The sequence below is a fragment of the Agrilus planipennis genome, unplaced genomic scaffold (genome assembly GCF_000699045.2).
Source record: "Agrilus planipennis isolate EAB-ADULT unplaced genomic scaffold, Apla_2.0 scaffold25, whole genome shotgun sequence".
Classification (NCBI taxonomy): domain Eukaryota; kingdom Metazoa; phylum Arthropoda; class Insecta; order Coleoptera; family Buprestidae; genus Agrilus; species Agrilus planipennis.
In genome coordinates this window covers 346,758-363,797 of record NW_020439112.1, presented here as the reverse complement: position 1 = coordinate 363,797, position 17,040 = coordinate 346,758, and the positions used below count along the sequence as shown (strand labels likewise).

The 17,040-nt window shown below is 32.5% G+C and overlaps 1 protein-coding gene across 1 annotated transcript in view; it reads left to right on the top strand.

Moving 5' to 3' along the window:
• Nucleotides 1-15,868: 15,868 nt before the first annotated feature.
• LOC108738300 (5-formyltetrahydrofolate cyclo-ligase) overlaps nt 15,869-17,040 on the top strand; it is a 9,885-nt gene continuing 8,713 nt past the window's right edge. Inside the window, exon 1 of the mRNA XM_018471679.2 lies at nt 15,869-16,109. Coding sequence (XP_018327181.1) covers nt 15,963-16,109 — 147 coding nt within the window. The 5' untranslated portion in view covers nt 15,869-15,962. The remainder of the gene's footprint in view (nt 16,110-17,040) is intronic.

Below are 17,040 nucleotides of genomic sequence, written 5' to 3'. Positions count from 1 at the left end.
ATATATATATACATGTAATTGATTTTTAACTAAAGGTTAACTAAAAAACGAAAAAAGAATTTTAGGTATTACTATTTAAAAAAAAAACAATTTACGATTTAAAATTACGTAAAATAGTTTCTACTTTGACTTTGCAAGTCTTAAAAGTGACATTTATTGTATACATTTACATAAAATTTGTACATTTCTCTAGTATGTCTCTAACTATAGCCTTTCATGTCTGAGATAATGTCCCACAAATCTGTCTCCCTCTTCAAAACCCTTCTCAGTATACGGCCGATTCTTTTTATGTCGATACTGTACAATATTCAAAAACCAATTGAAAAAATTTAACAAAGCTTTAACAAAACCGTAACGAATCAGGAGAATTTTTATAATTAACCTATCAATTTGTTAGGCATTGGAGAGAGCTATGGCATTACGTTGATCGGAATTTGCGTATTGTAATACTAATAGGACGAAGCAATTCAATATCTAACTACAATATTGTACCGTTGACAACGCACTTCATCGATGTCATTGCTTGGATATTACGGTAGAACAATTTATTAACGAATCAATGTAATGCAGTGGTCTGTGTATCACTCGTGTGTATTTGCTTTACCTTTACCAAATCACCTGCATATGGACTATGCTAAATGGATTTGGATTACATATAAGCTATCAATTTAAATGGTTATCAGGTAATGACCATCCATCAAGTACAAAGCGTGCACTTATTCTGTCAAGTTGGCCACTATTTATTAGTGGCAGAAACAGATTTATACTAAGCAGCATGGCCTAGAGCAGTGGTTCCTAACCTTTCTAATATTGTTACCCTTGTGGCCTATTAGGAAAACTGATTTTACCCTGACCTTAAAATGTTATCAATACAAACAACACAAGCAAAAACAAACATCGTTACAATTAACAATCGAAAGAAAATATAGATGTAACTAACAATAGTTACGTTAATAAACATTCATTAACAAAAACATTTTCCAAACCGACGGTAAATGACTCCGCATATAATAACAACCTGCTTATTACGTCCTAAGTCCATCAGATATAGTTTCATTTACATTTCAAGTAAAAGACTTACACTACATATTGCAAATTACAAAATAAGAAATAAGCGAGATAGGTTGGTAGGACACTTTCTCAGACATGAAGGCCTGGTCAGAGACATATTAGAGGTATAAACAGGAGTTAAGAGGAGTAGAGGTAGACCTAGATTAAAATATTGTTCATCGATAGTTGGGGATGTGGGATGTACTAGTTTTAGGGAAATGCCTAGCTTTAGCTCAGGATAGGAAAGAGTGGAGGTGCGTGTCCAACCGGTCTTAGGAGTGACGACCTTATGATTATGGTAAAAATTATATTAAAAATGAGATAAAGTGAAAATTGGTAGCAATAAAANGGTATTACTATTTAAAAAAAAAACAATTTACGATTTAAAATTACGTAAAATAGTTTCTACTTTGACTTTGCAAGTCTTAAAAGTGACATTTATTGTATACATTTACATAAAATTTGTACATTTCTCTAGTATGTCTCTAACTATAGCCTTTCATGTCTGAGATAATGTCCCACAAATCTGTCTCCCTCTTCAAAACCCTTCTCAGTATACGGCCGATTCTTTTTATGTCGATACTGTACAATATTCAAAAACCAATTGAAAAAATTTAACAAAGCTTTAACAAAACCGTAACGAATCAGGAGAATTTTTATAATTAACCTATCAATTTGTTAGGCATTGGAGAGAGCTATGGCATTACGTTGATCGGAATTTGCGTATTGTAATACTAATAGGACGAAGCAATTCAATATCTAACTACAATATTGTACCGTTGACAACGCACTTCATCGATGTCATTGCTTGGATATTACGGTAGAACAATTTATTAACGAATCAATGTAATGCAGTGGTCTGTGTATCACTCGTGTGTGTTTGCTTTACCTTTACCAAATCACCTGCATATGGACTATGGTAAATGGATTTGGATTACATATAAGCTATCAATTTAAATGGTTATCAGGTAATGACCATCCATCAAGTACAAAGCGTGCACTTATTCTGTCAAGTTGGCCACTATTTATTAGTGGCAGAAACAGATTTATACTAAGCAGCATGGCCTAGAGCAGTGGTTCCTAACCTTTCTAATATTGTTACCCTTGTGGCCTATTAGGAAAACTGATTTTACCCTGACCTTAAAATGTTATCAATACAAACAACACAAGCAAAAACAAACATCGTTACAATTAACAATCGAAAGAAAATATAGATGTAACTAACAATAGTTACGTTAATAAACATTCATTAACAAAAACATTTTCCAAACCGACGGTAAATGACTCCGCATATAATAACAACCTGCTTATTACGTCCTAAGTCCATCAGATATAGTTTCATTTACATTTCAAGTAAAAGACTTACACTACATATTGCAAATTACAAAATAAGAAATAAGCGAGATAGGTTGGTAGGACACTTTCTCAGACATGAAGGCCTGGTCAGAGACATATTAGAGGTATAAACAGGAGTTAAGAGGAGTAGAGGTAGACCTAGATTAAAATATTGTTCATCGATAGTTGGGGATGTGGGATGTACTAGTTTTAGGGAAATGCCTAGCTTTAGCTCAGGATAGGAAAGAGTGGAGGTGCGTGTCCAACCGGTCTTAGGAGTGACGACCTTATGATTATGGTAAAAATTATATTAAAAATGAGATAAAGTGAAAATTGGTAGCAATAAAAAAAATTACTTNTGCTGGAGATAAATGCCGAACCACATAATTTTCAAATGTGATCTTGTTTGGTTCAAGATTTACCAATTGTGCATACGGTTGTATATAAACATCGACACATTTATAATTTTATATTTTTACTATCTAGCTACGTATTTTATTACATTAGGTCTTAATTACTAGACTTTTTGTTACTCCCACAAAATAATTGATTTACCCCGGCAGCGGTAATTACCCCCAGGTTCGGAATCACTGGCCTAGAGGTTTAGACCATTGCTTTGCATTCGGAAGGACGCCGAATCTATTCCGGGTCCGTCTGCGTGGTCCGGTCCAAGTTTTTCTGTAGTTTCCTGGGATCACTTAGGCAAATGCTGGAGCAGTAGTATTCCACAGATAATATTTCATTCTCTTCCGTATCATCTTTCTCACCCGAACCACCACCCACCCATTCTCACGATTCCTGAAAGGAGGCGAAAGAGGGTCTTCCGCTCTACCTTCCGGCGTAGTCCGGAGGGACTGCCCGTCCACCAACATTATTAGCTGGTGGGAATGAAACACCCAAATTTTTTTTACAGATCTATTAAAAACTGTATTTTTTAGATTGTACGTTCTGTGGTGTAATAAAGTGTGTTATAAATTTCTAAACTAAAATTCAGCGAAGAGTGTAAAATAAACACGGATTCTTCCAGATAACTTCACGCACTAGTGTTGCCGTTAACCTTACTCTTTTGGGAGTTCGAATATACGAAACATGGCCAATAATTCGTTGATTAAGCTGACAGATATATCCGGGCAAATCCTTCTATACGATAATAAATAACTTAACAGGCTACGAAAAAAGTTTCTGATCAAATTGAAAATCTACTGAAGCTTGAATCAATACTTCACTCCGAATTATCTTCACTTTATAAAATACCGTCAATGTACGTCGATGCTAGGAATCTTAATAAGTTTTTGGATTTTTTTACAAGCACACACAATTTATTTCGCGATGCACGCATTTCGTACGATGATACAATCATCCTTTGTTATCCTACAAAAGATGTGCCGATAATAATGGCAAAACAGCGGATGTAACAAATACAATGAAGGGGACGTCCGCTTATAATGGCATCGCAGGAAAAGCACAAGCAGACATAAAAAAAAACAATAGTGGACAAAATAAAGAATAAGAATCATACACCTGAAATATTAGGGCCGTCTGTAACCTATTGGAGGCCCTGAGCATTTTATAAAAAAGGAGAACGTCCACTGACAGGAAATCGTGTTCACGGGGGAATCCCTGATCGTCGAGCTGGTTTACTTGGGTGGATCGCGTTTAGTAAAACATCTCTACAAGCTACATAGACCTTACGAACAAATTAGGGGAATCCCCTAGTCGACGGAATATCATGTTCATAGGAGAATTTCTGATCACCGATCGCAAGAATGAGCTGCTAGTGTTAGGCCCCTAGTCCAGTAGAATGTCAAAAAGCTAATTAGTAAGTAGGTGTTACGGTCAGTAATTATCGTTTGATTTTTGCAAAAAAACTACATATATTTATTGGTAATATTGATTATTTATTTATTGCGAAAACATTGCGAATTTTCAAATCGATTTCAAAAGTTCAAGCCAAATTTGTTTTGGACCATAATGCCGGAAACTTTTTCGTTATTCCGAAGTTAAAGGAAGTTTTAAGTGTCTTTGGGAAACTGTAATGAGACTCTAGAGATAACGGTAAAGGGATTGTGAGCCATTCTTTCCGGAAAATGATCAACATAACCATAATCGTTTGATAGCAATAAGCCAAAAAGAGTTAAAGAGAGGCTATTTTCGAAAAAGTTTTTAGGCTGTTTTCAACTCAAAGTTATCATAAAGAGTTACAATCAATAGATTAAAATTTGATTTTTTATGAGTTTCTCAGGGTGTTTATAAGTATACGGATAAAACTAACTGCTACTTCTACTTTCGATATCCACAAAATTATCGTTTGATAACAATTTATAATTAAAATCTGCCAATATTGACTTATTGGAGATGGAACTAAACAATTGTAAACAAGTGTTTATATTCGGGTATATAATTGGTTGCATATAAATACTTTCTAATGATTGTTCATCATCCTAAGGCCGTCAGTCTTAAGCTAATCTTTCCCTAAAACTAGAACAACCCACATCCTGAACTACTTCGCATTTTTCTTATTGACTTCCATAGAGTCCTCTGTTCTCCTATTCTTTCTAATACCTCATCATTTCTAACCTTCTCTATCCAACGCTTCTATCCTTTTCTTTCTGCCGAGCCCGCTGTTTCGCACCCGTACAGCGCCGTGCTCCAAAGATACACCTTTAAGAACCTTTTTCGAATTTCTAAATTAACCGTTCGCGAGCATAGAAGTGACTTCTTTTTACTGAAGGCGACTCGACCCTGCGCTATCCTCTGCTTTATATCCCTACAACTCCTTCCGTCCTGACTTATCCGACTTCCTAGAAACTTAAAATGGGTCACTTCTTCTAATTTTTCGTTTCCTATCATTATATTAGTACTTAATGATTGTTATAATTATTAAATTTTTAATGTTTGACTTATAAAGCAAAAATTATAAAATTCCTTGAATTTTGTATGTATCCACCGACAATGTTTTACGGGTTCAGCTACTACAGCGATATTAATGGTATTGATAGCCTAGCGTCCTAAGTACGATCCTGTCTCTGACATCATGTATGAATGACTGCTTTACACTATTTATAAGGATGTGTGAACGTTGCACAAATAATAAAACCTTCACTAATTAGTAAGCTTTTCGGTAGCGAACAGAAAAATTAAGAGCTGTGATGACTAATGACTTTGACTAGTAACAAATATGTGACAGATATTAAATGCTACTTAGCGTAGCCTATTACGGTATTCATCATTCCAAGAACTCAATTATCGTAATCGTTTGACTGACACTTATATGTTAACAGGCGTGTGTACATACGCGCATTTCAAAGCAGAATTCTAATTGATGCTTAAACATTGAACTTTTGATTTTCTAATGAGTTAACAAAAGCAAAATCATTTGTATTTTATACGTATAAATATGGACAATCGAATCCAAATGTCAAAGGGATCGAATTCAAAAATTTAAAAACGTTTAACATAAAAAATCCTCAACTCACAAACTTAATTAATTTGATAATTATTAAATCACATTTTAATATAAAATTCTATCATTTAGGTTCGTTTTTGTAATTTTTCTTGTTTCCTAAAAAGATTAATTCAGTCGTTCTCTCCAAAAGTAGTAGGATTTTGCCTTATTTTGATTTTTCATTAAAGAGGGAGTGTCTGTTGTTAAAAAGCATAATCTGACGTAAATTTTCGGTAAATGTCTAGATGATGGCCCCCACCCCTTTCAAGGTGGGTGAGATCGAAGGAGGGGGTCTCCCCACCACTGTACCATAAAAAGTTCGTGGCGGTCTCATCTCCATAAAAAGTTATGGGGGTTAGATGGGGGTGGGAATAGGGGGAATCGAAAGAGGGTAGGGGGGGGGGTCGAAAGAGGGTGGTCACCTGAGTAAAACCCCATAAAAATTTGTGACGGTCTCACCCCCATAAAAAGTTATGGAGGTTGAAACTTGATTATTTTGACAATTTTCGTACACTATAATTCACATAAAATTCAATAAAAAAAATATTTTCAAGCGGGTGGAGGTGGGGGATCGAAAGAGGAGGGTCACTTAAACAAAACCCGATAACCTAACCTAACGTAACCTATTGATAAAGATATTTAAATAATGTTTTATATAACTTTCTCAATTTTTATGTATTTTTCCATTAGTTTTACCTTTGAATATTGTTTAAGAATGACTGTGTAAATATTTACATGCCTAGAAATGTATAAAAGTTGGTATATTTATTAACTTTAAACCCCCATAACCTTTTATGGGGGGGAGACCGCCACGAACTTTTTATGGTACAGTGGTGGGGGCCATTATCTAGACTACCAAATTTTCATACATCTGTAGATACTTGACCCTAAATGACATTTATTACGTTAACAGATCACATTTCAATCCCCGCATCCAAATAGTAGTGAATGAATTATTTTCATGCTTATAGACAATCATACATAATTGTTTTATAATCGGATGATATCATGATGTTATCACGGTGGAAGATCACACATTCGTTTCAGTCGATCTAAGACCCTAGTTGGCATCGTATTTTATGGATAATTTGTAGTGAATCTGTAGTGAAATAATTAATTTTGTAGAACTTAGATGCCGGGATTCCTTGATATCTATATCTTGATACCTATATCAAAAGCATTTTGTAAATTTATCATTTAATAAGGAACTAGTATTTTTTACAATAAAACGAGAGCAACCTGTCAATTCCATGCTCTTTTCATTAACCTTAACAAAACGTTCTCAGAAGCACAATTTGTGTCTGTGTTGGGGCTCAAAAGGGTTGTATTTTTTCCTAAATTCAATTAAGCTCATATTAATAGATGAAAGAATTTTAATTAAAATCACAACTGAAAGATAGACGTTTCGAGAAATTATCTGCAGAAACGGATGAGTATTTTTTTTACCAAACCGCTGGTCATATTGTTTTCAATTAAACCAACGAAAAACAATAGTGATGAATTTCGAAATTAAATTAGTACTAAAGCAAAGAATCGTAATGAATTAAATTTACAAAACGTAATTCATAAAGGCGATTTTTGTATTATTTGAATGGACAGCCAATCATCTTTGAAAAACAAAAGGCTTGGTGTATAGAAACGGTCTGCAGCGTCTAATAAAAGTGCCGTATGTATTCTACAAAATTCTTTCAAACTGATTTTTCATATTTGGTGTTGCGGGTAGGCTCCCAGATGGTTCTTTCGCATTGAATAAATATATTTCACTGAAGACGCCATATGAACAATATTGATTTCTTTATGTATTAAAATAGATACAGACTACAAAAAAATTTGTTAATAAAAACTAAATGTGACGAGATGTGAAGTAAAACAAAAATACTTGTATACAAGGGAAGAAAAAGTACTACGGAAAAAGTGAATATAAAGTAGATGATAAAATTGAAAGAAGCGACTGATTCGTCGGTATCTAACACGAAGTAGATAACTTCAGGATGGAAGGAGCAGTAGAGATTTAAAGTAGAGGTTAGCACAGGGTAAAATCGTTTTTAACAAAACCAAGTCAATAAAGATATATGCCTGGAGGATTACAAGCCTTCGAAATGTGCTGTTACAGGTGAATGAAGAGGGTACATAGGTAGAGAAGGTTAGAAATGAATCAGAAATAGGCGAGATAGGTTGGTAGGACATCTTCTTAGGCCTGAAGGTTTCGTTACAGACTTACAGATATATTGGAAGCAAAAACAGACCTACGAGTATATTAGATGATCGTTCAGAAACAGTTAAGGATGCCGATTGTTCTAATTTTACGGAAATGCGAAGATTAGCTCAGGGTAGGAAAGAGATGCATAGACTTTTAGGACTCACGATCTTGTGCGTGATGCGATATTTTCATTTCTCAGCCCTAAAACTAATTGGACACGCACCTCCACTTTTTCCTATCCTAAGCTAATTTCTGCTTTTCCATAAAACTAGAACAACCCACGTCCTTAACTATTTATGAACAGTAATCTATCCTAGGACTACCTCGATCCCTCCTAACATCCGTTTCTGCCACTAATATGTCTTTGACTAGACCTTTATGCCTGAGATGGTGTCCTACTTATTATTGACTTCTATGGAGTCCTCTATTCTCCTATTCTTTCTAATACCTCTTTATTTTTAACGTTCCCTATCCACGGTATCCTCAAAATTCGCCTATAACACCACATTTCGAACGTTTCTTTCTTTTCCGCCGCGCCCACCTTGAATGTTTCGCACTCGTACAGAGTCATCCTCCAAACATACACCTTTAATAATCTTTCTCGAATTTCTAAATTCGTTCGCAAGCATGTGATTTTTTAGGATGCTAAAAATATCGTGGATATAAATCCTAGAAAAGGGGGCAGATATTTTGATGAGAGGGGTTGGTACCACATCTTACCATATTAGAAGTGGAATTAGGAGTTAAGGAGGATAGAAGTAGAGCTAGATTACAAATTAGACATGTATATTCTCTAGTTTTCGAGAAAAAAAGATTGAATCAAGATAGGAAGCTTTAATTTTACATAAAAATGAATTTTTATTAAACAAAAGTAAATTCAATTAGATATTTAAAAACATTGGTATATGCCTATGCCAATATTCACCTTACCAGATAAAGGCCTTATCAGCACTAGATTGAAAATAAGGTATGGGGGATTTCCTGGAAGTCTATCACTATTTAAACATGCAATTTTGACTGAATAAGTCTCTGTTTGCATTAACGTTATTTCGTGTATAGTTTTAAACGTTACATTGTATATTGTGTTCCCGTTTTCTTTGAAAATGTACCTATTATACTCAACAAATATTGCATAGGTAAACAATAGTAGCAATATTAATAAAATTTTTACGTAACCCATTTTTGTTGCTTTATGATAATAGTTATGCTGCAGTTTTTCCGAGCATTACATACCAATAGCTATGGAAATTTTAATAGCAACACAGCGGTTGTTCAAACAGTCGTTCTCACAGTTCAATGAATATGGAAATTCGTTCAAAACGTTGATAAACAGGAACTAAATATAATGTCGTGCATTCACTTGAACGTATGTGAATTTATATTTATCCATCATAAACAAATATTACATCAGACAAAAACCCTGAGACTATACTTTTTCTAACTTCTAATTAAGAATTAATTATTGTTGTAATGGGGTATATCACACCATCACCTACTTACTTTTTTGGAAAAGTAATTACATTATTCCTGCTAAGGATAATTAAGCCTTTTTTACTCCATTTTAGATTGTTTCTATTAAACGTAACATATTTTTAAACGTATGAAACACTACGGCATTTTTAATTATTAATAGTGGTTAATATGAAATATTAATGTGAAACTTCATTTTCAACTTTCCATCCACTACAAACTGTTGTCGAACCCGGCGGGGGTGAGAGATTAGAACCGTGAAGTATCAGTCAGCGGATCTAAACGTTTTTTACACCCTTCAATACTAAAACATTATAAGAGATGTTGGTTTTTCCCCCACAATAATTATTTGTATCTTGGCTTTAAATATCATTTAAATTATAATCTTAATTATGCTTATAAGATGGCTTATCAGAGGGTCTGAGGGTTGTTTACATGGTGCTGTACCCTTCAATGTTAAATTATTATTTTTCAGGGGAAGTTTTTCTTGCCTCACAACAAATTTTTTGTATCTTAGCTCTAAATATCATATAAAGTAAGATTATACTTATGAGATAGCTTGTCAGAGGGTCTGTGGGTTGTTCATAGGGTGCTATACCTTTCAATGTTAAATTATTATTTTTCAGGGGAAGTTTTTCTTGCCTCACAATAATTCATTGTATCGTAGCTCTAAATAATTTGTAGGCCGGTCTAAGGGTATGTTATAGAGTGCTGCACCCTTCAATAGTTAAATATCATTTTCCGCGGGAAGTTGTTCTTAATCTACAGAAATTTTGTGTATCCTAACTCTAAGGGACAATGTAAGTAGGATACAGCCTATGAAATAATTTGTCAGCGAGTCTGAGGGCTATTTGGAGGGCGTGAAAACCCTTAATACTAAATTAAAACTTTTCACTGGAGGTTTTTCTTGCCCCACAATAATTTTTTGTATTTCGGCTTTAAATATCAGTTGAAGTAGAATTAAAGACTGAGGTTTTTTTATAGGGTGCTATGCTCTTCAATATTAAATTCAGTGTAAACTCTACATAACGACACTTAAGGGACCGAACATTTTTCGGCATTATAAAGAGTGGTCGTTAAATGGAGAGATATTATTTTACTATTCTATAATAATATGCATTTACCAATGTAGTACACATTTTGCACACGAACATTATTATTCATACTTTTCGTATAGCCTGTTATCTTCGTCTGATGTTTTTTGCTGCTCCAATATTTTAATTGTATTTTGTTACGTATCTTACTCATATCTTGAGATACTGCTGGATCAATTTGATTATGTAAAAAGTATTTTTTTAATAGTTTCGCTGCATCAAGTGCTTGTTTGATGCTTGATGGAGGGACAGGATCGTCTTCTTCAACAACGTACACAGCTGCAGTTCTTATCTATTTCGACAACTTAGAAAGTACTGCTTAATGATTTATAATGCCGTATTGTTGTCGTTAAATAGAGTGAGCGTGACGCTATATAGAGTGTAATATTGTATAGAAACAATGTAAACCAACCAAAGTCAAGCAATTTCGACGTTTTAAGGAGTTTATCGTTAAATCGAGAGACGTTATAAAGAGTTTACACTGTTGTTATTTTTACTTGTTCCGCATTAATTTTTTGTATTTTGACTTTAGATATCATGTAATGTACGATCATGGCCATGACTTAGTTTGTCAGCTGGTCTAAGGGTTATTAAGAGGGTGCTATACTCTTCAAGTTTTTCTTATCCCACAATTATTTTCCGTAACTAAACTAGAGGTAAGATACAAAAAATTGTAGGACAAGAAAAACTTCCAAACTTCGGTATTATATAAAAGAATTTCACAAGAATTTAATTTTGTAGCTAACTGATTATTATTCATGACAAAATTGTATTCGAGAGCCAATTTTCATCTCGTTAATTACGAAGTTTTGCAAAACAGCACTTTAGAGCATAATGCTAGCACAATTCGACACGACTGTTTTCTTTTCGTTTTCAAAAATGGTGGGCCAAGTTACTGGACATAATAAAACGCTGCTAAGCTTACATTCAATAAAGTTTGTCAGTTTTCCAGCTAACCATTTCTTTAAACGACTGAATCACGTTCAAAAGCATTTCCTTTTTCTGATTCTAGTTTTCCATTTCATGAGATTCGTGTGGACTTCACCGATCTGATATAAAATTCTCTCCAATTTTGTTTTCTCCTGCTCTGATTCTTCTTAAAAGGTAAAAGCATTTAAGGGCAGAAAGCTTTCAAAGCATTCGGTTAATGAAGATAGATAATTTATATTCTTCAGCAACAACACGTTTCTAGCTTTTATTTCTTTTTTTTTTGTTAATGGCGATTAACTTAACATTCAAAGGAGAGAGAAAAAAGTCGGATTTACCAACTTTCTACCAATTAAGTCAAAAGCTTCTCATAAAATATTACGTGCTTTTCAAATAAATCTAAATTAATTTTAAGAGACAGTATGGGGATTATTTTAATAATTTTAAAGGAGTAGTGGGGATATAAAGCATGGGATAGTACAGGATCCGTGGATAGAGAATGTTCGAAATGAAGAGGTATTAGAATGAATAAGTGAACAGAAGACTCTATGGAAGTTAATAAGAAACAGACGAGACAGTTTAGAGGATACCTTCTCAGGCATGAAGGCAGAAACAGGAGTTGAGAGATTTTTGAAAATAGTTAAGGATGTTTGGGAGGTAGAATCGGAGACAAGAGTACATAAAATTAGAAATTCGTGATTAATTAGGTTTTGCAGCATATCATGAAGTAAATAAATACTATCTATACTAAAAAAAAGTATACGGTTTGAGAGAAAATTTGGAATTTGACCAAAAACTTTGAATAAAATAAGAAATAACGAATAATATGGAAAATTTTTAACTGACTTTTGGCAGTGAATATGCCTTGATTTCAACTTCGAAACAAAAAAATATTTAGTTTCAATCTCTATTAATAATTAAAATTTTAAAATTGCATTTATTTCAGACAATTATAAATATTATCATTATATTATCAAGTAAAAACGAGATTTTCAGCTAATTTTTCATTTTTTCCTCGATAACCATTTAGTGAATTTGAATAACCTTACGCTAAAGTGATTCTCCAGAGTTGAAGTTACTTACGACAATTGTAAATATTATCATTATATTATCAAGTAAAAAGGAGATTTTCAGTTACTTTTTCATTTTTTCCTCGATAACCATTCAGTGAATTTGAATAACCTTACGCTAAAGTGATTCTCCAGAGTTCAATGTTACTCATTATAAAAGTTTCTGGTAGCTTTTTTTCTGTTAATAAAAATAAATTTAATCTGTTCGATTAACGAATTTCCATAAAATGACGTGAAAATATAGGATTATATAACGGATTAGTGAATAGATTTGTAATTTTTACAGGAGTTTTAGAATTGAATGAGGAACGTTCTTCCAAATTTTTGTCTCGTAGCATACTGACATACCTCCCAAACATCCTTAAGGATGTGGGATGTTCTAGTTTTAGGGAAATGCGAAGATTAGCTCAGGATAAGAAAGAATGGAGATGCATGTACTAAGAGTTGTTTACGATGATGATGACGAATTTAATTTGAAGATATATAGAAATTACACATTTCTTTCTCCCTCAAAGGTTTTAAATTGCGTTTATTGGACATGATTATTATTTATATTAAAAGATAACTGAAGGTATTTGAAAATATCTAAAATAATATAATAACTTTTGAGCTAGATATTTATATTTGTAAAATTTTGACTGCATTCTGTATTTCGTATTTGAAAAACAATTACCAGTATTATAATAGGTAGGAAGGTCCTATTTTGGTTTTTCAAATTGAACGGAGTGATTTTTTGTTTTCTTTTGAATTTAGCCTATTTTCCTGCATACATTGTGTGAAAAGTTTATATACGACTCACCTAATACAGAATGTAACAGCATTCTAAATATTTAATTTTACAGCATGACCAAGAATAAAATCTTCGATTTTCGATTTTATGATTAAACGAATATGTACATACATGTATGTGAAATCTTAATTTGAATCCTAATTTCCACTACCCCTATTAAAATAGATAAATAGGGGGGGGGTAGGTACTCTTTAAATTGCATGCTAATCGCAAGTAATATTTGAAATGATGTTCATCAATTTAAATGCTAAGTTGAAGCAACAGCAAAATTGTCTGTCTAATCTAACTAGCTACTTTATGTAATTCAATCAATTAAATTTAGTAGACATAACAAATTGACTATAAACAAGTTGTTTTTTATTAAATCACTTGTGTATAGGGTACAAGATAATGTCGATTTCATAAAAATGTACCTACATACAGCTAGGCAATTAAGCGACTCTGCAAAATTTTTAATATTACAACTAGAGCAAGTACCTAGTTACCTAATTCAGGTCAAGTTGAAATAAATGAGTTTTATTTACAATTCATGATAAAGCAAGTAATAAAGGATTAACAATTTAAGTCACTATTGTGCTTGAATATCGATTCCAACAAGGCAAGCGTGTTCTTTAATTGCTCGCGGAATTGTATACATTATTATATGTATGTATACACGATCCCGTACAAATGAAAGGAAAAGAGTGCATATAGCAAATATTATCATCGTCCTAACAGCCATATTCATGTCAATTCAACTACAGGCACGCGTAGGGTACTCATCCTTACGATTTAGTTTACATTTCAGGGTGCTTATTTGGTATGATACAAGTTTTTGTTTGTTCATAACCTCAATAAGCACGCTGTTTTATATTAGTTATTCGCTAGAAAATAAGCGAAAATATATTATCAATATACACAACAAAACATGTAAGTACATAACTATAAGTATAAAAGTCCCAGATTGCATACCACATTAATTAAATGCAATAATAATTAGCAAGTTTTGTCATAATTAACTGCATTTTCATTGTGCATAAAATAAAAAGTAATAATCGATTTACCTTGCCCTGTCTTAACGAACACAGTTATAATAGTACGTTTTTTGTCCAAAACGGCATTTCACTAACGTGCTAATAATAAACACCACTGTTTTAATTGAATTAACTTAATAAAACAACTTGCGAAGTTTCTGAACTGCCGTATAGCTTAACCGCACTACAAGAGCGACGTACACACGGCGACTACCGAATGAAAACTAAAGCTCAAAGCTCAGATCGTCGTGTATATGGTTTAGAGCGCCACCGCGTGGAAGTTTTCCTTTACTAGCGCGTCAAAAAACAAAATTTAGACTTATTTTGTACGCATTCGTATCAAATAATTAAAAAATAATAAATAAAACGACTTTTGTTATGTGTATATAAAAGTTGCAACAAAATCAGAAATAGTTTTACTTTTTTTTGATGTCCTGTAATCGAATATTTAAAAATTTTAGATATAAAACTCAAGCAATAGAATATTTATCAACGCAATTCGCTAATCATTTAGTTAATTGTTACTCAAAAGTGTCCTATATTTAAATTTTAAACAAAATTAAATAAAATTTAAATCAGAAAACGTCTCTTTAAGACTGCAGGAATATACAGTTCCATTTTTTGACTTTATTTGAGAGTAGGTACAATTATAGTAATGACAAAATTAAATATTGACAACTCATTTTTGTAAACGAAATATGGACAGAAATAAAGTGAACAAAAGCGTATTGTTTTGTAGCTTAGATAAAAATAATAACAATTAAAATATACAATCGCTTTTGCGTTGAATAATTTTTACTTTTTTCCATTTACAAATAAGAAATAATACATTCTTGAAGACGATAAACGCTATATCGGGTATTTACGAGTGGTACATAATAACAATAACAAAAATTTAAATTAATTTTATATCTACTGAAAAACGCTTTTCTTAAAATAAAAATGTAATGGTTCATAAATATTATAAACAATACAACAAAGGACTGAACGTTATTTTCCCTAAAAACAGTAAACTTTTATTAACGTATTGATATACGATATTATATAACTTCAATTAAAAATCAGCAATTTCCCATTGGAAATAAACAATTGGGAAAATGCGGACAGGTCTAAATGTGTAATCTAGGTGTATACTTGGTTTCATATACGTACATTTCAGCCATATGTTATAGGTTTAGGTAAACATTAATCAAGCAAATTTAATTAGACTCAACTGGTCGTATAAATATTTTGAGCATTCTCATTAACAATTAAAAAAGTTTGATAGTTTCCAATAACTATGTTTAATTAAAACTGTAATAAACTATCAGACGGCCACGTAATAAATTTATTGAAATATTTCTTGGAAATTTATTGTTAAAACGGAGAACTCTTGCAACCGATGTACACATATTTGTTTATGAATTTAATGCAAAACAGTTCGTTGTTATCTATTGTTTACTGAGAAATATGGTCAAGTATCAGTCATTTCTACTATATATGTTACATCAAAGTCTTCAATGCACTATTACGAGTCTAATCACATGATAGCTTGTATTTTATTTAAGTCGAACACAAAATTTTTCTAAATGATAACATTCATAAGAAGTGCGACATCTCAAGTAATGGCTACGGTAAAGGCGAAAAAGGCGGTTATTAGGAAGAAAATTGAAGGAAGAATTAAGACCCTCAGTACAGAAGAAAAGGCGAGACAATCGTATGGAATTGTAAAGAAGGTAACTTTTGTAGAATTAAACGAGAAATGTATCCGTAAATAGGCTACTTTAACTGTTATTTTAAAGTACAGTTAGGTATCATATTTATGCATATTTAATAGCAGTTGAAATATTACTAATAGAAATGTATTTTCCACCCCCGTCACAAAAGGGGGGTGCTATAAGTTTAACGTGTTTATCTGTGTAATAAAACAACTATAATTCATTACGATCAAACAAGTTTAATCATTACAAACAATCAAAGAAGTTTAAAAAACATTTGTATTCTAAACCTGTACATTATTTCAGTCCAAGTTTATTTATTTTTCCTCAAATTACTATTTGTAGTGAAATATCAATTTTTAATTGATTTTAATTTGTATTGGTTAAATTATTTTGGAATATCTTTTGTGTCGACGGTTTTATAAACTTTTAATTTACAACATTCACAGTTTTTTTGTCATTAGACAATACAAACCGGCCGGTACCGCCGCAACCGCTATGTCCCTGCATTTTAAATCTATAATATCTTCGAAAATATTCATTTAAATTACATGCTGTAAAGGGCCATATTGATCTATATTAAATGCACAATGTATTTAAGGTACTTAATTGGATAAGAATTAGTGCTGTATTACCTACAATCGCTTCGTAAATAAGTCATTATTTCTCATAAAAAGTAAAGGATAACAATGGTTATTGTGGGTTATCCCTAAGAGATAGACGTACCATCCCGGACTTTTTTGTAGACTCTTTTAATATGTTCAATATTGTAGTGCATGATTTTGATCTATCTCGTAGGGTTCAGCCAGCGTTTGCAATGTAAGCGCAAAAAATGTGTTTATTACAACATCACATTAGAAACCTCTAAAATTATCAGTGTTTCCCTATTATATTATGCATATATTATACATATAAACCTTCCTCTTGAATCACTCTATCTTTAAAAAAA